At 42.1% G+C, this 24,448-nt stretch overlaps 1 protein-coding gene across 1 annotated transcript in view; it reads left to right on the forward strand.

Annotated features, from left to right (window-relative positions):
• Positions 1-3,550: 3,550 nt before the first annotated feature.
• Positions 3,551-24,448, forward strand: part of SPMIP3 (sperm microtubule inner protein 3) — a 31,574-nt gene continuing 10,676 nt past the window's right edge. The window contains 3 exon segments of the mRNA XM_028111771.2: positions 3,551-3,630; positions 8,292-8,360; positions 14,326-14,421. Coding sequence (XP_027967572.1) covers positions 8,305-8,360; positions 14,326-14,421 — 152 coding nt within the window. The 5' untranslated portion in view covers positions 3,551-3,630; positions 8,292-8,304.

The raw sequence follows: 24,448 nt of genomic DNA on the forward strand, positions 1-24,448 counted from the left end.
GCTCGGCGGGGAGTCTGCTTCTCCCTCTCCCTCTGTCCTACCCACCCCCATGCTCATGCTCTCTCTCTCAAAAAATAAATAAATAAAATCTTTAAAAAAAAGAAATGAGGTATACCCATATTAAAGCATCTGGCTCTCTGCAACACAAAAAGATTAAAAACTGTTAACTAGATGATCAGGTTACTGAATTGACTGGCTGATTGATTCTTTCACTTACTCATTCATTCCAAAGCATGCATAGAACACTTTCTTGGATGGGGAAGACTTTGTACGTCACTGAGGCAGGAGAAGGACAGGAGAGTGAAGGTAGTGGCTGCCAAGGCAACATGGTTCCAACGTCTAGGAACTTGTGCTTCTGGTGGACAGCCCAGATCCTGTATGAAACACATGTCTTGTTCTTTGAAGAATCTCTAGAGCCTTATCGCAGGCCTGGCACAAAGTCTTTACTCGTTAAATATTTTCTTATATGATAGAATGAATAAATGAATTCAGAAACCAATAAACCAACGAGGACAGGCCTGAGAACAAAAATGCATTATAGGATTCATCAAAGGCTCTGGGAGTCCAGAGGTGGGCAGTGGACCATTTGTAACCCAGAACAGAGGCCTCGTAGGAGATGGCACTAGGGGGTAGATATCCCCAGGGGCCCAACTTCCCCTAATGCCTTGCATACTTGTTCCACACCTCCAAGGTAAGAGGCCCCCAGGACTCTGGGATTATAAAGTAACATCTAGGAAACCAATTGTTGCTGCTTATATAGCAGTTTAAATGCCACTCCCTATTTCTTGAATTTTTCCCAAATTACCAAAACATAACAGAATCTTGGGACCCTGCCCAATAGCCTGCCTCTGCTCCTTCTTTGGACAGATTAATTAAATGATAAAACTTGCTAGTTATTTAATTGAGGTTCACAAGCTGACTAACCTTACCAGGCAGTTACTACTGGTTCCACTCACTATCGTACTGGGAGGACCAACCTTTGATCTAACAAATATTATTTTTAGCTCTTTTGTACCATAAAAATTGATGCCAATTTAAAATTTTAAACTTCAGAAAGCCCATCTCCATAAGGAAAGCTTATCACATGCTTCATATCAGGGAAAATGTTCAGGTTTTCTGAAGGAGATGTGACATCTGTTCTTGAAGCCTTTTCCTTTAAAATTCTGAAAGATGGGGTGCGGGTGGGGGTGGAGACACAGCCATTCAACTACCTGAAAAGTAATTTGTCAAGAATTCTGTTTTAGCAGCTACTGAGCTTTGATTGTATATCAACTTGTGCAACACTGTGATAAATATCTGACTTCATCTCTTCCACCAGGTAAGTAACAGGAGAACAGAACCACATGTCTCTTGCTAAATGCTTTTTCCCTCATGCCTGGTACAGTGTCAAGTGAATCAATGAATCAGTGGTACTGTAGCAGAAGGCGAAGGGCTTTAGAGTCGGACAGATTTGTGGGTTTTGCTTGTTTACTGGTTGTGTAACCTCCAACATGAAATTTAACATCTTCTAGATATTCAAGATAAGATCAGGACTCCGTGAGGCCTGAGTGAAATAGTGTATGTGCCAACGGTCGGGGGGATGATGAACGTTCGCTCAGGACCAGGTCTCTCCCATCCCTTTCCAACAGAGGGTGGCTGTTCTTTTTCAAGTTTGTTTTGGCGATTTTAGTTCCCTTGCATTTCCAAATAAACTTTAGGATAACTGGTCTATATCTACAAAAACTCCTGCTGGGAAGTTTGACCAGATAAAACCAGATCAGTGTGGAGAGATTGTCATCTTTGTTATGTCGAGTCTCCCAAACCATGAACATAGTGTATCTCTCAGATCCTCTTTGATTTTTTCCATCAACATTTTGTAGCCTTCAGCATCCAGCATCTGTACATGTCTTGTTAGATTTGTGCATAATATTTCTCTCTATTTTTTAGCTACTGTAAAGAGTTACGTTCTTTTTAAGTGTTTATTTATTTATTTGAGAGAGAGAGAGAGAGTGGGGTGATGGGGGGAGCAGAAGGAAAGAGGCAAGCAGACTCTGCGCTATGTGCAAAGCCCAATGTGGGGTTCAATTTCACGATCATGAGATAATGGAGTGAGCCTAAACCAAGAGTCAGACACTCAACTGACTGAGCCACCCAGACACCCCAATAGTTGCATTTTAAATTTTGGTTCCAATTTTTTCTTTCAAGTATAGAAATGTAGTACGCCTGGGTGGCTGAGTTGGTTAAGTGTCTACCTTTGGCTCAGATCATGATCCCAGGGTCCTAGGATCGAGTCCTGCATCGGGCTCCCTGCTCAGTGTGGAGCCTGCTTCTCCTTCTCCCTGCCCCCCACCACTCATGCTCTCTCTCACCATCTCTTTCTCTCTCAAATAAATAAATAAAATCTTAAAAAAATATAAAGTATAGAAATGTAATTATATGTGTTGACCTTATATCCTATGATCTTGTTAAAAACAGTTATTAGTTTTAAGAGTTTATTTGTAGGCTCCCTTGGGAATTTCTATATAGACAATTATATCATTTGTAAATAGGGACAGTTTTCTTCCTTTCCAACTATATGGAACTTATAGTTCCTGCCCTGGCCTTATTGCACTGTGTAGGAATGGTGAGAGAGACATCCTTGCTTTGTTCTAGATTTTAGGAAGAAATCAGTCTTTCACCATTAAAAATGTTAGTTGTAATCTTCTATAGATGTTCCTTATTAAGTTGAAAAAGTTTCCTCATGGTTAGCTAAGAAATTTTACCATAAATGGGGCGCCTGGGTGGCTCAGTCGTTAAGCGTCTGCCTTCGGCTCAGGTCTTGATCCCAGAGTCCTGGGATCGAGCCCCGCATCGGGCTCCCTGCTCCACGGGAAGCCTGATTCTTCCTCTCCCACTCCCCCTGCTTGTGTTCTCTCTCTCACTGTCTCTCTCTCTGTCAAATAAATAAAATCTTAAAAAAAAGAAATTTTACCATAAATGGACAGGTTTTTGACTGTTATTCTATTTTACAGAACTCCAATGTGATCCATAATATATTCTATAATTCCCAAAAGTCGCTGAGAAAGTTGACAAGATAAATCTTATATCTTTGTTTCTGAAGTCAGTATCTTGAATATTAAGGCTGAGGAAGTTTGTTGCAATGTACATCTCTTATTCATTTACCTTAGTTCAATTGCTTCTTTTCAATTGGCCTTTTGGCTAAGATCAAGTGCATTTACCTTAGTTCACCTTCTGAACTTCAGCATAATAAAAATTCTATTATTAAACTTGAATTTGTGTGTCCTGGGAGTCTAACCGTAGTGGTTTATGGGCCAGTGTTAATTAATTGGAAGTGGTTAAAATTCTTCTAAATAGGAACCATGAAGATGCCCAAGTCTTATCTCATTCTTAGGAATGTATCTTAAGAAATAAATTCCACAGAATCAAAATAGAGTTCTTTCAGCACCACCAAAATGTCCAACATTAGGGCTGGGTTTCATTAGTTATGGCATATTCAGTTACTCGATAAACACTTATAAAATGTATACCATATGCCAGTTATTATCTTTGGCCTAGGGATATAAAGGTAAGCACAAAAGACACTTCCTTGCCCTCTTGGAGATTACTTTCCAACAGGGAGACAGACAGAAATAAGATGCATTAAATAACCATGTAGTATGGCAGATGGTGATGAGTATTTTGGAGAAAAATAAAGCATAGAGCATGGATAAGAAGTCCAGGCCTGGGGCACCTGGGTGGCTCAGTCGTTAAGCGTCTGCCTTCGGCTCAGGTCATGATCCTGGGGACCTGGGATCGAGCCCCGCATCGGGCTCCCTGCTCGGCGGGAAGCCTGCTTCTCCCTCCTCCACTCTCCCTGCTTGTGTTCCCTCTCTCGCTGTCTCTCTCTCTCTCTGTCAAATAAATAAATAAAATCTAAAAAAAAAAAAAAGAAGAAGAAGAAGTCCAGGCCTACAATAACCAAACTATGGAAAGAGCCAAGATGTCCATCAACAGATGAATAGATAGAGATGTGATATATATATACAATGGAATATTATGCAGCCATCAAAAAGCCCCAAAATCTTGCCATTTGTAATGACGTGGATGGAACTAGAGGGTATTATGCTAAGTGAAATAAGTCAATCAGAGAAAGACATGTATCGTATGATCTCACTGATATGAGGAATTCTTAAATCTCAGGAAACAAACTGAGGGTTGCTGGAGTGCTGGGGCGTGGGAGGGATGGGGTGGCTGAGTGATGGACACTGGGAAGGGCATGTGCTATGGTGAGCACTGTGAATTGTGTAAGACTGTTGAATCACAGACCTGTACCTCTGAAACAAATAATACATTTTATGTTAAAAAAAAGAAGAAGAAGAAGAAGATAGCTTAAAGGGAACAATGAAGGGGGGGAATTTGGAGGGGGAGACGAACCATGAGAGACTATGGACTCTGAGAAATAAACTGAAGGTTCTAGAGGGGAGGGAGGTGGGGGGATGGGTTAGCCTGGTGATGGGTATTAAGGAGGGCACGTTCTGCATGGAGCACTGGGTGCTATATGCAAACAATGAATCATGGAACACTACATCAAAAACTAATGATGTAATGTATGGTGATTAACAGAACATAATAAAAAAAACTAATGATGTAATATATGGTGACTAACATAACAAAATAAAATAAAAAAAAAAAGAAGTCCAGGCATGGGAGTGGAATCGGGTACTATTTTAAATAAAATGAGGGGTGGACCTCACCAAACAATATAAAGGAACATTAAATATTAGAATTAAGAATACTCTGTAGCAACATGGAAAATTTTTTGTATCTTATCAAATGAAAAAAAGATATAAAATAGGATGTCTGCTGTGGTTCAAGTATTTAAGTATATACATATATATATATATATATGTAATATAAAAAATGAAAACAGTTGTTTGTGGATAGTTTTAATATTGTTTTACAGCGTTATTTACTCTGAGCATAATTATGTTTTCAGTTTAAAACAAGAAAAACGTTTGGGCACCTGGGTGGTTCAGTTGGTTAAGCATCTGACTATTGGTTTCAGATTGGGTCATGATCTCAGGGTCATGAGACTGAGCCCCGAGTCGGGCTCCACACTCAGCAGGGAGTCTGCCTGAGAGTCTCTCCCCCTGCTCCTCCCCCTCTCTCAAATAAATAAATCTTTAAAAAAATGAGAAAAATATTTAAGGTTTCCTAAGGCTAATTTGAAGTTGAATGAAATGTGTGATGAGGTTACAGATAGAACTCACGTTTGCTCTGGAAGAATCTTATTTGGGACACAGCTGAGGAAGAATCTTCTACTAAGGTGACCAACAAAAATTACATATTTTCAAGGAGATGAAAGTTGCGTTGTTCAGGATGCCAAGAACAGTGGTTGTGCAGGGCTGGCTGCGAGCATGGAAACAATGGCAAGTTTCACATGTCTTCAAAATTCTCATTCAGATTTGGCATGTGAACTTATTTTTTTAAGATTGACTAAAATAAAATGTACTGACATATCTTCCTGCAGACGACATTTTTCTTCTGTGTTCAGAGATGACAACTAATCACACAAGATGTGACTTGGTATCTATGTGGTAGCTCAGTTCCTCAAAGATGCGGAACGACAGGTGGCAGCCATTGCCAGACAGCATCTTCTGAGGATTCCAGGAGCTTTCGCTTAGACTCCATGCGGGCTGTTCATGTGTTCCTCTGGAAATGTTTCTGTGGAATGGTCAGAGCATGGCAGCTCAGGACTGGCTCATTCCCTCTGGTGTGGATTCAGAATTTCTAGGCACTGAGCAATCACTCTCTCGTCAACGGCAGACGTGAAGCGCAAATGTCCTGAGTATCTTGCATTCTTCTCTCCAGCATGTCACTTCTCGTGAAGGAAAATCCCAGCAGTCACAGAGCTTTCCAAGTGTAGGCAAGAGCTCCATGGTATTTACTCAGATTTCTTTTTTGTTCTTTCTTTCTTCCTTTTTTTTTTTTTAATAATCACACTAGTGCTAAAGAAAAAAAAAAACAGATTATATAATGAACAGGCTCCACTGGATAGCCAAATAGTCTATGATAATGTAATCTTGCTTGAAAACGTTCGAGTTTCTTGAAAAACACACTCAGAGGTAAAGTAACACATCTAGCTGGCCTGTGGGCGGTACTTTGACTAGTTTTGACTAGGGAAGGGGAGAGGGATCCCCCATATACTATTTTCCCTCCCAGGGAAACCCATCTCCCCCCGGGTTACTGCCTTCTGGGGGCTGTCCCAGTTTTGTTTTGGCTGGTGGTCGGGGTGCTCTGCAGTTGTTTCAATATAGCATAGAATACTGTCAAGATAAACGTCTCTGGAACCAAATGGGTCCCCATCCTGGTTCCTCAGTGACCTTATACAAGTTACTCTACTTCTCAGTCCTTCAGGTTTCTTGTAAGATAGCAGGACCACTTCACAGGGTTTCTGGAAGATGGGTTAATTCATGCCACCTGACACGTAATACATGTCCATACATAGAAACTCATATTTCTCTTTTCTCAAAGGTGCTGTTTTGGTTACAGAACGCACACATGCATTATTGCTCACTTGACCCTCCAGAGAGATATTGTAATCATCAATATATAGAGCAGGGGGCCTTCGTCTGTTTGGGCTGCCATACCAAATTACCCTAGACTGGGTAGTTTCTAAACATCAGAAATTTACTTCTCGCAGTTCTGGAGGCTGGAAGTCCAAGATCAGAGCACCAGTGGGGTCAGGTTCTGGTGGGAGCCCTCTGCTGGGCTGCAGGCTGCCCACTTCCTGTTGTGTCCTCACGTGACAGGAAGAGTACACGGGAGCTCCCTGGGGTCTCTTTCATAACAGCACTAGCTCCATTCATGAGGCTCCACCCCCCCGTACTTCCCAAAGGCTCTGCTTCTAAGTACCAACACTTTGGGATCAGGATGTAACGTGTGAATGTGAGGGGCTCAGGGGTAGGTTATGGGTCTCCTTCCAATGTTCTCCTGCTACACTGTTCTTTACCAGGTTCATGCAACAGAGGCCCAATTGTCTCTATAGCCACATAATATGAACACATAGTACAAAATTTATAAGGTGCACAAAGGTAAACTGTAAAAGAGTAAGGCTTTGTCCCACCTCTGTTCCCCAGGCACTCCATTTCTCTCCCCAGTGTTGACTCTTTCTCAAGTGAATATTTAGATGGAGTAGTCTTCTGTGGCAAGTCTTCTCCAGTAGGTGATCTGAGGCAATATGAATTTTAGACTAGAAACAATATGTATTGTATGTTCACGTCTGGGAAACAGAAAAAGATTGATGTAGATGATGAGGCACTTACAAAATCATTGGAGGGACAATGAGAAGCAGACTCTGGGGAAGGCCTCCAGGAACTCCTGGAACACCTTCACAAAACTGACCCATCGTGGGAGCAGCTACCTGGGCCCCACTCAGGAAGCTCTTTCCAGAACCTCCTCCCAAAGCCGCCACCACTGCCACTGCAGGGCTGTGCTCCACACACCCAAAGGTGGCATTTGAACATGGGAAGGCAGGGTTCAGCCACTGCCTTCAATGCACTTGCTTCTTGACACCCAGCGCTGCAGAAACTCACCATACCACAGCTTCTGGCCTTGCCTGTCAGTAGAAAGGGTCCATGCAGCACGCAGCGGACTCGGTCTCGTTTTTGCCTTCCGAGTCTCAATCTAGCCTGTGCGGTTGGAGGAGTCTAATTCCTATCCAGCGCACAAGGTGCCAGAGAGTTGGGGCACGTAACGCCGAGCCTGCGAACTTGTGCAGTAGGAAAGCACTCTAATCAGGTGAGAACCGGCACAGTAGTTTCTATTCATATTTTTATTTTTTTAAGATTTATTTACTTATTTTAGAGGGAGAGCACACAAAAGCAGGGGGAGGAGCAGGGGGAGACAAGCAGACTCCCCACTGGGCAAGGAGCCCCATGTGGGGCTAAGTCTTACAACCCTGAGATCATGACCTGAGCCAAAACCAAGTGTCGGACACTTAACCAAATCAGCCACCCAGGCACTCCAGTAGTTTCTATTTTTAAAGAAAAGTGTATCTGTATGTATTGGCTTATGCTTTCCACTTTATTTATTTATTTATTTATTGCCCTTTACAAGTTTATGTCCTTCCCTATGTGGTCTAGCAAAAGCCATGGCCAGTCTATCTACTCTTCAGTTTTCTTACTGTTATTTCTTTCAAGACAGAATTGGTGGCACTAGATAGCTCCTGCATGGAAATGGACTGTGTGTAGAGTGTGTTCACACAATACGCAATATACTATGTAGTTTATATAAATTTCCAATATCAACCTTCACTCTGTAATATTTTTTAGACTCCCATCCACCATGGCTGCCATCCGGCTTCGAGAATTTATTGACCGCCGCCCAGTGATCCCATCCAGGTAATGTCCTTCCAGACGCAGATGCCATCCAGAGCTGCAATGGGGCAGATGGACATCTGGGGGGCAGACTTGTTCACCTGCTGCTCTCTGATTGACAGATAACTGCTCCCAGAGGTTCCAGTGACGTTTCTTTGGGTTTGGGGAAAGTTAAAAAAAAAAAAAAATCCCACACTCATGGCAAAATCCAAGCAAACAGGCAACTCCAAACTCCCCAAAGATTGGAAGAATATTGGTTTTTGCTTGGGAAGGACATCAGCAAGAAGTATGAGGAGCCTCAGCCCACATTTTAGTGGGAACCCCTTTACTCTGCTTGGGATCAAACAGACTCCTTCGTGCTTCTGCTGTATGGGAGACGGTTACACAGATTGAAACTAAGTAGGATGTTTACTCTTCCTCCGAATTCAAAGATGGCCCAGGACTAACAAGTTCCTAGATGTATTTTCTTGTGCTAAATTCATCTTGCTGAGAGATATTGGATAATAATCTATAGACCCTAACCTCACCTTCCCTTCACCACTGGCCGTGGGGTCTGCAGAGGTTTAGAAGCTATGAAATTTGGGCAGGAACCCTCACATAGCAAGTGACTTTGGGGTCAGCCTCTTTGGGTTCGTGGTTTCGAGTAAGCCTCATGTTTATTTTAGTATCTAGTTATTTTTAACAATGTTTAGTCAACAAAGATAAGTCCTTCTGCTTCCAGAAATTACTGAAGGAGGGGTGGGGAAAGGATACTGTGTTCCTACACACTTTGAGTCCTCCTTCAGAGAAACTACAGAGTCTATCCTTGCTTCCGGGAAACCCGCATGAGGAGGAACCGGAGGGATGGGTTCCCATATTTCCTGATTTCTGCCTCCCCACAAGCCCTTGGTCTTTCTGAGTGTGTTTGAGATTTGTCTTGTCCACTGTTGGGTTATTTAACTGTGGGTCATCTCCTGGGCAAAATGGAAACAAACCTCCCTCAGCTGCTGCTGCCTGGAGTTCTGTGGAACCAAGTCAGAGTCACGGGGCCTGGTCTAAGCCAGCCTGTGGGGAGCCTGAGGGTTTAGGTGGAATGCTGTGCAGCAAGCACGGGCTCCATGACGTCCTAAAGCGGGGCTGGGTTCTGTTCTCTGTGCTCATCCATCAGAGTCCCACGAGGAGGCAGGCCGCCTGAACTAGGCTGGGGCCCCAGCCTCCCCACCATACTCACTGTGGAGCTGGATGCCTTTCCTGCCTCTGCAACAGTAAGGGGGAGCTAACCCCTCAGGAGGTTCCTCAATGGTACCTCCAGGCTGTATGTCCCACGCTCTGCTGCCTCACCCCACTCACCTACAGCAACTTCCCACTCATGCCCTCCTCCTGCCCATTCTCCAGCACACGCTCCATAAAATGTAAATTGGATCAAAGCCCTCAATTGCATAAAACCCTGCAATCACTGCATGTTGCACAAAATCTAAACTCTGCTGGGGCCTATACGGCACTGCAGGAACTGGCCCTGCCCCTGCTTTGGTCTCCTCCCTCCCACCGTCTTTCCTGTGTTCCTCCAACAGGCCAGTCTCACTCACACCCAGTGCATTTTTGCTCATTTCGTTTTCACAACAGCTGTGAGGTCTAGAGGGTAAACTGAAGCACAGAGTACTTAAATGACTGTCCCATGATCCCACAGCTAGTAAGGAATTGGCAGAGGTAGGATTTGAACCCATGAATCTGGCCCCAACATCTGTGCTCTTGATTCCTACCCTTGGCTACACATCCGGGGAGGCCCCTCGGGTGGGCTCATTTGCCTCCCTCCACCCACCATCGTCACCTCTGTGGAGCCAACTGCCACATGTAGTAGTTCCTCTGTGCACATTTGTGAACATGAATGAATCAGTGAATATCCTGTCACAGATTTGTGTCCTGCTGCCTGGCAGTCTCTGTGGAAGGCCTGACCTCCTCCTTCCGCTCAGACAATATCTGGTCCCTCCTTATGCGCCTAAACCTTGGGACCTCGTGAGGGAACCTTGCGACCTCGTGAGGGAAAATGGAATCACACATTGGCAGGGGCGCCCGATAAAATTAAATGTTCAAGGGTTCACACAGCTCCCTTAAGAATTGTATCAGAGGCTAATGTGACCTGCTGTCACCCCCAAGCGACAGGCCTGTCACTCAGACAGACTGAGGGCTGGGTTGTTTTGCAGAGCACCGGATGCTCCCGAAAAGATTGCTTCATGTGGAGTAGTCACAGTGTGGTGTGGTTTTCTCCACAGAGAAAAGATGTGGAATTTCTGTCAGACTTAAGATGGAGTTTTAAAACACTGCCTGAAGTGGTCTCTGGGAGACCCAGAGGCAGCTGTGGGGGGCAGCTTTTTATGCCCAGAGCTATGGCAACCCTACCACAGATCACCAAGTATGTTCACCCTGTCTCGTTGACTCACGGAGTCATTCCGGGGGGTGATGGTGTGCCCCCCCTACTTTACTGACAGGGAACCTGAGGCTTCCCTCTTCCTTGAGGGGATAATGGGTCTGGGAGATGGCAGAGCAGGCATGGAGGGGTCCATCCTCTGTGCTGACTAGCTTATGTCTTCACTAAGTGACTCATTCCCCCGAGCCTGTTCCTGACTGGCCCAGCATTTACTCACTGTGTATGATGAGTCAGTGCCTGAATGTGGTTTTCTGTACCAGATTGTGAACCCTTGGGTAGAAGATAATATTTATCATCACTGTGTCCCTAGCACCTGGCCCACGACAGCCACCGTAGAACCTTCAATGGGGACTCGGCTCACTGAATGGAAGGCCACTCCCAGCTAACATGGCTGCGCTATTCCTTCTCCTCTTCCTCTAGTGCATGGCATCTACTTCCTGTCTGCCAGTGAAAGAATCCCAGAGTTCCTATAAAAAAAGGAACTTTTTTTCTTCTGAAAAAAAGCCATTCTGTATACACAGAGATGACTCCAGATGCACCACAGAGTTCAGAGACTAGGGTTTGATCCACGGCTCTGGCATTTACCAGCCAGGTAATGTTTGGAGAGCCCACTTGACTTCTCCGAGCCTCGGTCTCATGTTCTGTAACAGGGTGTTCATAATATTTACCTGGCAAAGTGACTGGGAAATAGATGAGATCACCCTCCTAAAGCCTGAGGCCCAACACAGACATAACAAAGGACAGCAGAGTCACCTAGGAGCATGGGCCACCTCCAGCCATGGGGCCAGGCTCTTGAGGGATGAACCCTCCCCTCCTCCCTTGTGTATGCTGAATTTTGTCCGTGGCTAAGCCCAGATTTCTGCTCCTGTGACATGCACTCTCCCAGGTGACAGGTTTGCTCTTGTCTGGACAAAACACATCACCTCAAAGAGCCAAGCTGTCAGGCAGGGACTGGTAAACAATGTGTGGGGGAATCAGACAAAGCAGGACTCCGGCTCCCACCCAAGAAGGAAAGACCTTCCTACAACTCATTCAGGAATTTTGCAAGTCAAGTTAACGGATGGGTCTGAGCAGAGCTCCAATAGGGGTCCTTAGCCAGGTCTGCACCCAAGGCCCTCAGGAGAAGCCTCTGGGAACACTGGTTGACAAGCCAAGTTAGGCATTGCCCCCCATTAACCTCCTGACTGGGAGCTTTCTCCTGTTTGAGCTGAAGTTAGGCCACATGGGGAGCTTGGAAAGTCTACCCAAAGAGTTGGAGACAAAATGCGCCATTCTTTCCCCAGAACTTTCTGCTTCTCCACCCAGCCCTTCTTCCCTCCAATGCCTGCTCACATACTTTCCCTTCCTCTCCCAGCTCCTGGGCCAAAACCTACCAAGAGAGACTCCCCAGGGATGGTGAGCAGGGTGTGTTACCCAGTCCTGGTAAAGAAGGGCTTCTCCATTCTCAAAACAGCTTTTGCAGACTGTGTCTAAGGACCAGTGCTTAGATTACTCACCTGTATTCATCAGGCATTGGTTATATGCATGCTAGGGAAGAATCCATGGTCAAGACTCAGCCTCCTGAAAACAGCACAGCAACTGTGAGAAACCAGTGTGGATTTGGAACCCCACTGGGGTTCTTAACAAAGCATAACATGACCCTAGGGTAATCTCTCCAAGGTAGCACTTCAGAAACGGGATGGATGCCCAAGAAAGTTCCACTCCCAGGCACTCAAAAATGTCATTTTCTCCCTATTATTGTGCCAGTTCCTCTCTCTCCATATGACTTAATCCCTGCTGTTATGCACTCTTCAGGGCTCAGTCATATTATCCTAGCCACGGGGCAGGCCCAGACAGACTGTGGTTTTCTGAAAATCAGAGCTCCCCAAGGTCCTGTTTGCTTAGACAGACAGACCCACCCTGTTCACAGAGCTCGCCTTTCACACTCGTTGGACAGCGAGGTTCCCACCGGCCCACACACACTCTGCTCTGATCCCAGCTCTGGCCACATCTTGGCTTCTAAAATTCCCCTCACCTAGAATCTCTTCCCCATCCTATTTGCCCGCCCCAATCCTAGGCACCCCTCCCTTGTCTGTGCCCCCACTGACACTTTATTCAGATCACTATTTCAGCACATAAAGAGCATTGTAAGGGTAAGCAGTAATTCCTAGTCAGCTCTGTATCTGCAGAACCCAGAGCGTGCAGGCCCAGTATGTGCACTCAGTAAATTCTGGTTGGCCGGCAGCCATGGGTCAGGCTTTTGTTCATCACCCAACACAGATTTGGCGAGCTACTTCATACAAAACTATGTACCCCTTTGGACTGACTCTTCCCTTGGACCGCGGATGGCACCTACTGAGTGCTCAGAATCCGTGGAAGGTCCCCAAAGACCTACATACCACAAACTCTAAAGTCATCCTCCCCACAACGGTCACCTGTGTCCCCTCAGTCTCCTGAGGAATGGCAGCCTTCTTCCTTATGTCTGAAGCCCAAGGGCAAGCCTGTCCTTGTCTTGGACATTTCCCTCTCAGCTTCAACCTTTTCTCCCACAGTGTCCTTGGTCCTGTCCAGCCACCTTCCCACCACACAGCTCAGAGCTTCTCCATGTCCCACGTTAAATGACTACAATTAACTCCTGGCCAATCTCTGTACTTCTCATCAGACTGTCCTCCACATTGTTGTCCACACTGCCACTGGCAAAGATCTTTCTAGAATAAAAATTGCGCTAAGTCATTAACCTTCTTAAAAATGCTACCAAGATTCCCTGTCACCTACATGAGTGGTTCTCAACCTTTCAAGACACAACACTCCCTTTATTTATAACAAATATTTTGTAATGTTCCTACTGCTCTTCTGAAATAAAATCTGCAAATAACATAATCCAACTATACATAATTCTAATATAACCACATAACGCAGTGACTATAATCTGAAAGGAAAATGAATTGATTGTAAAATAAGATGTCTTTCAAAAGGTGAGGTCTGGGCACCACAGCGCCCTCACCAAGCCTCACCTTGCCTCCCCCCAGCTCTGGGGTTCAGCTGTCTGCCCTGCCTCACCTCCACACCCAGAAACACTTCCTACACCCTTTGTGCCTCAAAACCTCCTCAAAGCCCAGCCTTCCCCAGCGGGGCTAGGCTTCCTCCTCCAGCCCACAAGCACCCTGTGCCCCATCCTAGTGCCTATTCATTTCTTGCCCCATACACTTAATCGATGCAGTTTAAAAAAACAAAAACAAAAAACTTGTGAAAGTTTGTAAACCTACCCAAAGTATTAAAAAACAGTATAAGGAGCCCCCATTTATCCATTTTCACATTTTGACGATTATCAGCATTTGCCCCCATGGTCTTATATATCCTTTTATTTCTTTTTCTGATATTTTGAACCTAATACCTGACATGTCGAATATTTCCTTATGAATCTTGAGAACCAAATCCTGAAAAACGGGTAACAGAAGATGCTCCCATCAAGAAATTCCATGGGTTTAGGGACCGAGGGCAAAGTGCGTGGATATTTTATTAGGACCATAGCTGCACTCTTCTGTAAAGAACTAATTGTAGTAATTACTTTTTTTCCTTTTATCACCTTCTTACTTTCTCCACTAGTATATTCATCGCTCATCAAGGAAAGGACATCCAAGGATACCATCCTGGGCAGGTGGCAAGAGTCCATTCTGATTCTAGTGTGAAGAGACCTCCCAGGTGAGACACCTTCCCAAATCTTCGTTTTCAAAAATTTCACTAAAGTGAGAAGGATAAGTGGAAAAAAAAATAGGAGTCACAATTTGTAGTCATAATAATAATAACAATAAATAATAATAATAATTGTTATTTAATAGATTCAAAAAGTTCGGAAGGAAATACACCAAACTGTTAACAATGGCTTTTTCTGAATGGTAAGATGGTGGTATTTGTATTTTTATTTTTTAACTTTTTCTCCATTTTCCAGATTTTATCTAATGAACATATATTACTTTTATAATCAACAATAAATACAAAATGTTATGAAATCATCAAAGAAATTTAAGAAACACCATGAGTTCGGAGTTTCACCTTGTTCAAAAAACTTACCCTTCCTGAGACTCAGTTTCCCTCTCAGGAAAATTGTGAATTTGGCCTAAACAGTTTCTGCATTTCCGGATGTGATTTTTAACAAGAAGAAAAGGAAGAAACAAAAAACAGTCACTTGGATGTTATTTTCTAGTTTGGGGAGGCTAGAAACCACAGTAGTTAGGAGCAGCAATTTGAGTTAACTTTTGAAATAGCTGATCTTGGGCAATTTTAAATCCTCCTCTGGGAATCAGTTGCCTTATCTGTTAAATAAAATATTGTCATAAAATTCCAGAACATAGCAAGCACTTGAAATATGAGTGCTATTATTTTGATTTCATCGTCTAATGTATTTTCCAAATTTCTTCACTTAATTGCCTTCGATGTAGTCAACTCCTCATTATCCTCATGCAAAGAAAAGAGAGCCATGGCATCTACAAAGCAGCACAGAGTCTTAATTTAATAGAAGATCAAACTAGAAGTAGCGTTAGAGGTCATTCTGATCCAGTTAAGTGAGTAAGACGTAGCCCAAAGAAGTGACATGTCTTGCCCAAGGTACAGTTGGTTGGTGTGAAAGCTGGTACTTGGAACTATGCACATTTTCTGATTCTCAGTTCAAGGCTCTTTGTTCTAATTCAGATACACAAGTATGGTAAACTCTCGTTGGGGCTGGCCCCACCCCCAGGCACTCTCCCCATGTGCTCTGTGGGTTCTGACTACACACCGGACTCCAACAGCCGGTCCACGAATGTCCGTCCTCCTCCTCACAGGACGGCTCAGACAAAGGGAACCTGGACTCTACTTCTACTTGACTCTGGCAAGACTAACGCCCGCCCAAGATCAGCCTTAAGGGGAGAACTTAGTGCAGATGCCAATCAGTGACTTTAGTAAGCTTCTAGTTAAAAATAAGAAGGAAAAGACAAGCCCTTGAGCACTCCCCATTCCGCCCCCCAAAAAAAACAGGAAATAAGGCAGTTCTTGGGACAAATCCTAACTTCAGTTTTTGTAGTTGTAGTATAACTTGATAGGTGTCTCTGGCTTACCTTCCCCAGATATATTCCTCTACCAATTTAACAGTTCCAGTATTAGAATCCAATCCTTTGAATAGAAGTCTTGTCTTCAGGATACTGATGTATTACTTGAAAATGGCGACTATTCTGGTTCCATAGAAACACCCTAGGCAAAGGCAGAGTGGGCTACCAGTCCCGCAGGGGTAAATCTAGGGACAATCACCAAGATGTGGTTCAGAAGCCACAGCTCTCAGTGGCACAGAAGTGACCAAACGTCAGGGATGGTTACACAGAACCCAACTTCACAAAGGACTGACCTGTTCATCAGGCAGTTAATATTTGATTGACGGGGAGGTGAGGGGGGGCATGCTTTTGTAGGGAAAGGAGTGCTCCTGTGCACCATTTAAGGTGCCCACTTTACAAGACTAAGTGCCTCCTAAGCATGAAATAGAGAAGGTAGAGGTGGGCGGGAATTTTCTGTGCTTCTCCAAGCCTATGCTTCACAGAGCACCATCCACCCACCAGCCTTTCCCACCCCTCCCCCAACCAGTACCACATTCACACCCTCACATTCTCGCCCTTACTTTTTTCTGAGCTTCAGGCAGAACCTATCCATTTCTGCTAAACAATCTTTAAAGAAGGCCCATTATAATCAAGTTTTTACCCGAATATGGAATCACAATACATTATGATTATATAGTTTCAGTCACCTCGTTTAAGTGTGATTAATCATGGTGATCCCATCAAGTAAGAATACATCCTACTATTAAATGATGGGGTTTAGATGTTCCTAAATGTCACCCAACATCTAATATTTTTCACACCTAGAGCCGCTCACTTCATATATTTTATAGTTTAAAAATACCCATGTTGGGGTGCCTGGCTGGCTCAGTCTGTAGAGCGTGTGACTCTTGGACTCTGGGTGGTGAGTTCAAGCCCCACACTGGGAGGAGAGATTTTAAAAAAGTAAAATAAAGCAAAATTTAAAAATATGCATGTTTATTACAACATTCAGAAAGCATTAATAAAAAAAGAAATGAAATTACCCATGTCATCACTCAGAGATAGATAATCATGCAGAACATTCCAGATCTACACAAAATGGAATGAATAGTATTTTGAAACCCTTTTTTATCCCCCCCCCAGTTTATTGAGATAGTGTTGACAATATAACATTGTATTTGTTTAGGTTGTACAACATAATGATTTAATATATTTACATATTGTGAAGTGATTACTACAATAAGTTTAGTTAATATCTATCACCTGATATAGTTGCAAATTTTTCACTAATGATGAGACTTTTAAGATCTACTATCTTAGCACCTTTCAAATATACAATATAGTGTAATTAACTATAATCACCATATAGTACATTACATTTCCAGAACTTATTTATCTGGAAATTTGTCCCTTTTGACCTCCTTCACCCATTTCTCCCATCCCCCAACTCTGTGTCGGGAAACCACCATTCTGTTCTCTTCTTCTATGCATTTGGTTTTTTTATATTCCACATATAAGTGAGATCATACAGTACTCGTCTTTATCTGACATTTCATTTAGCACAATGCCCTCAAGGTCCATCCATGCTGCAACAAATGGCAGGTTTTCCTCCTTTTCATGGCCAAATAGTATTCCATTTTATATACATATACGATACCTCCATCCTTTCATCCATCAGTGAACACTTAGATTGTTTCTATGTCTTGGCCATTGCAAATAATGCTGCAGTGAATGTGGGGGTGCAGCTATCTCTTTGAGATAGGGATTTCATTTTCTTCTGATAAATACCCAGAAGTGGAATTGCTGGATCATATGGTAGTTCTATTTTTAATGTTTTGAGGAACCCACATACTGTTTTCCACAGTGGCTACATCAGTTTGCATTCCCACCAACAGTGCACAAGGGTTCCTTTTTCTTGTCAAAACCTCTTATCTCTTGCCATTTTGATAATAGCCATTCTAACAGGTGTGAGCTGATAGCTCATTGTGGTTTTGCTTTGCATTTCCCTGACAATTAATGACTTGGAGCACTCCTCATGAACCTGTTTGCCCTCCGTATGTCTTCTTCGGAAAAAAAGGTCTATTCAGATTCTCTGCCCATTTTTTAATCAGATTGGTTTTTTTTGCTATTGAGTTGAAGGAGTTATTTATGTATTTTGGATATTAATTCCCTATCAGATAATATGATTGGCAAATATTTTCTCCCTTTCTGCAGGTTGTCTTCTTATTTTGTTGCCTTCCTTTACTATGCAATAAAAGCTTTTTAGTTTGATGTAGTACCATTTATTTTTGTTTTTGTTGCCTTTCCTTTTGGCATCAAATCCAAAACAAATCTTTGCCAAGACTGATGTTCAGGAATTTACTCCCTGTGTTTTCTTCTAGGAGTTTTATGGTTTTAGGTTTTAGGTATTACCTTCATATCTTTAACCTATTTTAAGTTGATCTTTGTGTATGTTATAAGATAGTTTTATCTGTTGCATGTGGCTTTCCAGTTTCTCAATACTACTTATTGAAGAAACTATCCTTTCCCCATTGTATATTTTTGGTTCCTTTGTCATAAATTAATTGACCACATAGATGCGGGTTTATTTCTGTGTTCACTATATGGTTCTGTTGATCTATGTGTCTATTTTTATGCCAATAGTATACTGTTTTGATTACTATAGTTTATAATATGAAATCAGGAAGCATGATGTCTCCCCTTTGTTCTTCTTTCTCACGATTGCTTTAGCTATTTGAGGCCTTTTGTGGGTCCATACAAATTTTAGGATTCTTTGTTCTAGTTCTATGAAAAATGTCTGGAATTTTGATAGGGATTGCATTGAAAATGTAGGTTGCTTTGATAGTATGACCATTTTAGCAATACTAATTCTTCCAATTCATGAGCACAGAATATCTTCCCATTTATTTGTGTTTTCTCCCATTTCTTTTATCAAGGTCTTAGAGTTTTCAGAGTATACGTCTTTCATCTCCTTGGTTAAATTTACTCCTAAGTATTTTATTGTTTTGATGTAATTGTAAATGAGCGTGTTGCCTTAATTTTTCTGATAGTTCTTGTTAGTGCATAGAAATGCAATAAATTTTTGTATATTGATTTTGCAACTTTACTGAATTCCTTTATTAGTTCTAAGAGGTTTTTTGTGGCATCTGTAGGGTTTTCCACATACAGATCATGTTATTTGCAAATAGAGACAGTTTTATTTCTTTTCCTTGCCGAATTGCTCTGGACGGGACTTCCAATACTATGTTGAATAAAAGTGTTGAGAGTAAGCATCCTTGTCTTATTTCTGATCTTAGAGGAAAAGCTTACAGCTTTCCACCTTTGAGTATGATGTTAGCTGTGAGCTTGTCATATATGGCCTTTTATTAGGCTGAAATATGTTCCCTTGATAGCCACATTGTTGACAGTTTTTTATCATGAATAGATGTTGAATTTTGTCAAATGCTTTTTTGCATCTATTGAGATGACTGTATGATTTTTATTCTTCAATTTGTTAATGTGACGTATTTTGTTGATTTGCTGATGTTGAACCTTCCTTGTAGCCCTGGAATAAATTCCACTTGATCATGGTGTATGACCCTTTTAATATATTGTTGAATTCAGTTTGATAATATTTTGTTGATTGAAACCTTGCTTTGTATAACACTTTTCTGGAGATAATTCACATCCCATACAACTCATCCGTTTAAAGTGTTCAATTAAACTCAAAACTTTTTTTTAAATTTTTTTATTGTTATGTTAATCACCGTATATTACATAATTAGTTTTTGATGTAGTGTTCCATGATTCATTGTTTGTGCATAACACCCAGTGCTCCACACAGAATGTGCCCTCTTTAATACCCATCACCAGGCTAAACCATGCCCCTACCTTCCTCCCCTCTAGAACCCTTAGTTTGTTTTTCAGAGTCCATCGTCTCTCATGGTTCGTCTCCCCCGTCCGACTTACTCCCCTTCATTTTTCCCCTCCTGCTATCTTCTTTTCTTTTTTCTTAACATATGTTGCATTATTTGTTTCAGAAGTACAGATCTGTGATTCAACAGTCTTGCACAATTCACAGCGCTCACCATAGCACACACCCTCCCCAATGTCTATCACCCAGCCACCCCATCCCTCCCACCCCCCACCACTCCAGCAACACTCAGTTTGTTTCCTGAGATTAAGAATTTCTCATATCAGTGAGGTCATATGATACATGTCTTTCACTGATTGACTTATTTCACTCAGCATAACACCCTCCAGTTCCATTGACGTCGTTGCAAATGGCAACATCTCATTCCTTTTGATGGCTGCATAATATTCCATTGTGTATATAGACCACTTCTTCTTTATCCATTCATCTGTCAATGGACATCTTGGCTCTTTCCACAGTTTGGCTATTGTGGACATTGCTGCTATAAACATCGGGGTGCACGTACCCCTTCGGATCCCTACATATTTATCTTTGGGGTAAATACCCAGTAGTGCAATTGCTGGGTCATATGGTAGCTCTATTTTCAACTGTTTGAGGAACCTCCATACTGTTTTCCAGAGTGGCTGCACCAGCTTGCATTCCCACCAACAGTGTAGGAGGGTTCCCCTTTCTCCACATCCCCACCAACATCTTTCGTTTCCTGACTTGTTAATTTTAGCCTTCGGACTGGTGTGAGGTGGTATCTCATTGAGGTTTTGATTTGGATTTCCCTGATGCCAAGCGATGTTGAACACTTTTTCATGTGTCTGTTGGCCATTTGGATGTCTTCTTTGAAAAATGTCTGTTCATGTCTTCTGCCCATTTCTTGATTGGATTATTTGTTCTTTGGGTGTTGAGTTTGATAAGTTCTTTATAGATTTTGGATACTAGCCCTTTATCTGATATGTCATTTGCAAATCTCTTCTCCCATTCTGTCGGTTGTCTTTTGGTTTTGTGGACTGTTTCTTTTGCTGTGCAAAAGATTTTTATCTTGATGAAATCCCAATAGTTCATTTTTGCCCTTGCTTCCCTTGCCTTTGGCGATGTTTCTAGGAAGAAGTTGCTGCGGCTGAGGTTGAAGAGGTTGCTGCCTGTGTTCTCCTTTAGGATTTTGATGGACTCCTGTCTCACGTTTAGGTCTTTCAACCATTTGGAGTCTATTTTTGTGTGTGGTGTAAGGAAATGGTCCAGTTTCATTCTTCTGCATGTGGCTGTCCAATTTTCCCAACACCATTTGTTGAAGAGATTGTCTTTTTGCCATTGGACATTCTTTCCTGCTTTGTCAAAGATGAGTTGACCATAGAGTTGAGGGTCCATTTCTGGGCTCACGATTCTGTTCCATTGATCTATGTGTCTGTTTTTGTGCCAGTACCATACTGTCTTGATGATGACAGCTTTGTAATAGAGCTTGAAGTCCGGAATTGTGATGCCGACAGCTTTGCTTTTCTTTTTCAATATTCCTCTGGCTATTCGGGGTCTCTTCTGGTTCCATACAAATTTTAGGATTATTTGTTCCATTTCTTCGAAAAAAGTGGATGGTATTTTGATGGGGATTGCATTGAATGTGTAGATTGCTCTAGGTAGCATTGACATCTTCACAATGTTGGTTCTCCCAATCCATGAGCATGGAACGTTTTTCCATTTCTTTGTGTCTTCTTCAATTTCTTTCATGAGTATTTTATACTTTTCTGAGTACAGATCCTTTGCCTCTTTGGTTAAATTTATTCCTAGGTATCTTATGGTTTTGGGTGCAATTGTAAATGGGATCAACTCCTTGATTTGTCTCTCTTCTGTCTTGTTGTTGGTGTATAGGAATGCCACTGATTTCTGTGCATTGATTTTATATCCTGCTACTTTACTGAATTCCTGTATGAGTTCTAGCAGTTTTGGGGTGAAGTCTTTTGGGTTTTCCAAATACAGTATCATATCATCGGCAAAGAGTGAGAGTTTACTTCCTCTTTGCCGATCAGGATGCCTTTGATTTCTTTTTGTTGTCTGATTGCTGTGGCTAGGACTTCTAATACTATGTTGAATAGCAGTGGTGAGAGTGGACATCCCTGCCGCGTTCCTGACCTTAGGGGAAAAGCTCTCAGCTTTTCCCCATTGAGAATGATATTCGCTGTAGGTTTTTCATAGATCGCTTTTATGATATTGAGGTATGTACCCTCTATCCCTATACTCTGAAGAGTTTTGATCAAGAAAGGATGCTGTACTTTGTCAAATGCTTTTTCTGCATCTATTGAGAGGATCATATGATTCTTGTTCTTTCTTTTGTTAATGTATTGTATCACGTTGATTGATTTGCGGATGTTGAACCATCCTTGCAGTCCAGGGATAAATCCCACTTGGTCGTGGTGAATAATCCTTTTAATGTACTGTTGGATCCTAATGGCTAGCATTTTGGTGAGAATTTTTGCATCCATGTTCATCAAGGATATTGGTCTGTAGTTCTCCTTTTTGATGGGGTCTTTGTCTGGTTTGGGGATCAAGGTAATGCTGGCCACATAAAATGAATTTGGAAGTTTTCCTTCCATTTCTATTTTTTGGAACAGTTTCAGGAGAATAGGTATTAATTCTTCTTTAAATGTCTGGTAGAATTCCCCTGGGAAGCCATCTGGCCCTGGGCTTTTGTTTGTTGGGAGATTTTTGATGACTGCTTCAATTTCCTTAGTGGCTATAGGTCTGTTCAGGTTTTCTATTTCTTCCTGGTTCAATTTTGGTAGTTGATACAGCTCTAGGAATGCACCCATTTCTTCCAGGTTATCTAATTTGCTGGCATAGAGTTGCTCATAATATGTTCTTATAATTGTTTGTATTTCTTTGGTGTTGGTTGTGATCTCTCCTCTTTCATTCATGATTTTGTTGATTTGGGTCATTTCTCTTTTCTTTTTGATAAGTCTGGCCAGGGGTTTATCAATCTTGTTAATTCTTTCAAAGAACCAGCTCCTAGTTTCGTTGATCTGTTCTACTGTTCTTTTGGTTTCTATTTCATTGATTTCTGCTCTGATCTTTATTATTTCTCTTCTCCTGCTGGGTTTAGGCTTTATTTGCTGTTCTTTCTCCAGCTCCTTTAGGTGTAGGGTTAGGTTGTGTATTTGAGACCTTTCTTGTTTCTTGAGAAAGGCTTGTATTGCTATATACTTTCCTCTCAGGACTGCCTTTGATGTATCCCAAAGATTTTGAACAGTTGTGTTTACATTTTCATTGGTTTCCATGAATTTTTTTAATTCTTCTTTAATTTCCTGGTTGACCCATTCATTCTTTAGTAGGATGCTCTTTAGCCTCCATGTATTTGAGTTCTTTCCGACTTTCCTCTTGTGATTGAGTTCTAGTTTCAAAGCATTGTGGTCTGAAAATATGCAGGGAATAATCCCAATCTTTTGGTACTGGTTGAGACCTGATTTGTGACCTAGGATGTGATCAATTCTGGAGAATGTTCCATGGGCACTAGAGAAGAATGTGTATTCCGTTGCTTTGGGATGGAATGTTCTGAATATGTCTGTGAAGTCCATTTGGTCCAGTGTGTCCTTTAAAGTCTTTATTTCCTTGTTGATCTTTTGCTTAGATGATCTGTCCATTTCAGTCAGGGGGGTGTTAAAGCCCCCCACTATTATTGTATTGTTGTCAATGTGTTTCTTCGCTTTTGTTATTAATTGCCTTATATAATTGGCTGCTCCCATGTTAGGGGCATAGATATTTACAATTGTTAGATCTTCTTGTTGGATAGACCCTTTAAGTAGGATATAGTGTCCTTCTTCATCTCTTATTACAGTCTTTGTTTTAAAATCTAATTTGTCTGATATAAGGATTGCCACCCCAGCTTTCTTTTGGTGCCCATTAGCATGGTAAATGGTTTTCCACCCCCTCACTTTCAATGTGGGGGTGTCCTTGGGTCTAAAATGAGTCTCTTGCAGACAGCATATCAATGGGTCTTGGTTTTTTATCCAATCTGATAGCCTGTGTCTTTTGATTGGGGCATTTAGCCCATTTACATTCAGGGTAACTATTGAAAGGTATGAATTTAGTGCCATTGTATTGCCTGTAAGGTGACTGTTACTGTATATTGTCTGTGTTCCTTTCTGATCTATGCTGCTTTTAGGCTCTCTCTTTGCTTAGAGGACCCCTTTCAATATTTCTTGGAGGGCTGGTTTCGTGTTTGCAAATTCCTTTAGTTTTTGTTTGTTCTGGAAGGTTTTTATCTCTCCTTCTATTTTCAATGACAGCCTAGCTAGATATAGTATTCTTGGCTGCATATTTTTTTCGTTTAGTGCTCTGAAGATATCTCGCCAGTCCTTTCTGGCCTGCCAGGTCTCTGTGGATAGGTCTGTTGCCAATCTAATATTTCTACCATTGTAGGTTACATATCTCTTCTCCCGGGCTGCTTTCAGGATTTTCTCTTTGTCTCTGAGACTCGTAAGTTTTACTATTAGATGTCGGGGTGTTGACCTATTTTTATTGATTTTGAGAGGGGTTCTCTGTGCCTCCTGGATTTTGATGCCTGTTTCCTTCCTCACATTAGGGAAGTTCTCTGCTATTATTTGCTCCAATATACCTTCTTCCCCTCTCTCTCTTTCTTCGTCTTCTGGGATCCCAATTATTCTAATGTTGTTTTGTCTTATCGTATCACTTATCTCTCGAATTCTGCCCTCGTGATCGTGTAGTTGCTTATCTCTCTTTTTCTCAGCCTCTTTATTTTCCATCATTTGGTCTTCTA

The sequence above is a fragment of the Eumetopias jubatus genome, unplaced genomic scaffold (assembly GCF_037043125.1).
Source record: "Eumetopias jubatus isolate StellerSeaLion01/CBP00866 unplaced genomic scaffold, mEumJub1_p1.0 scaffold_12, whole genome shotgun sequence".
In the NCBI taxonomy this organism is placed as follows: Eukaryota; Metazoa; Chordata; class Mammalia; order Carnivora; family Otariidae; genus Eumetopias; species Eumetopias jubatus.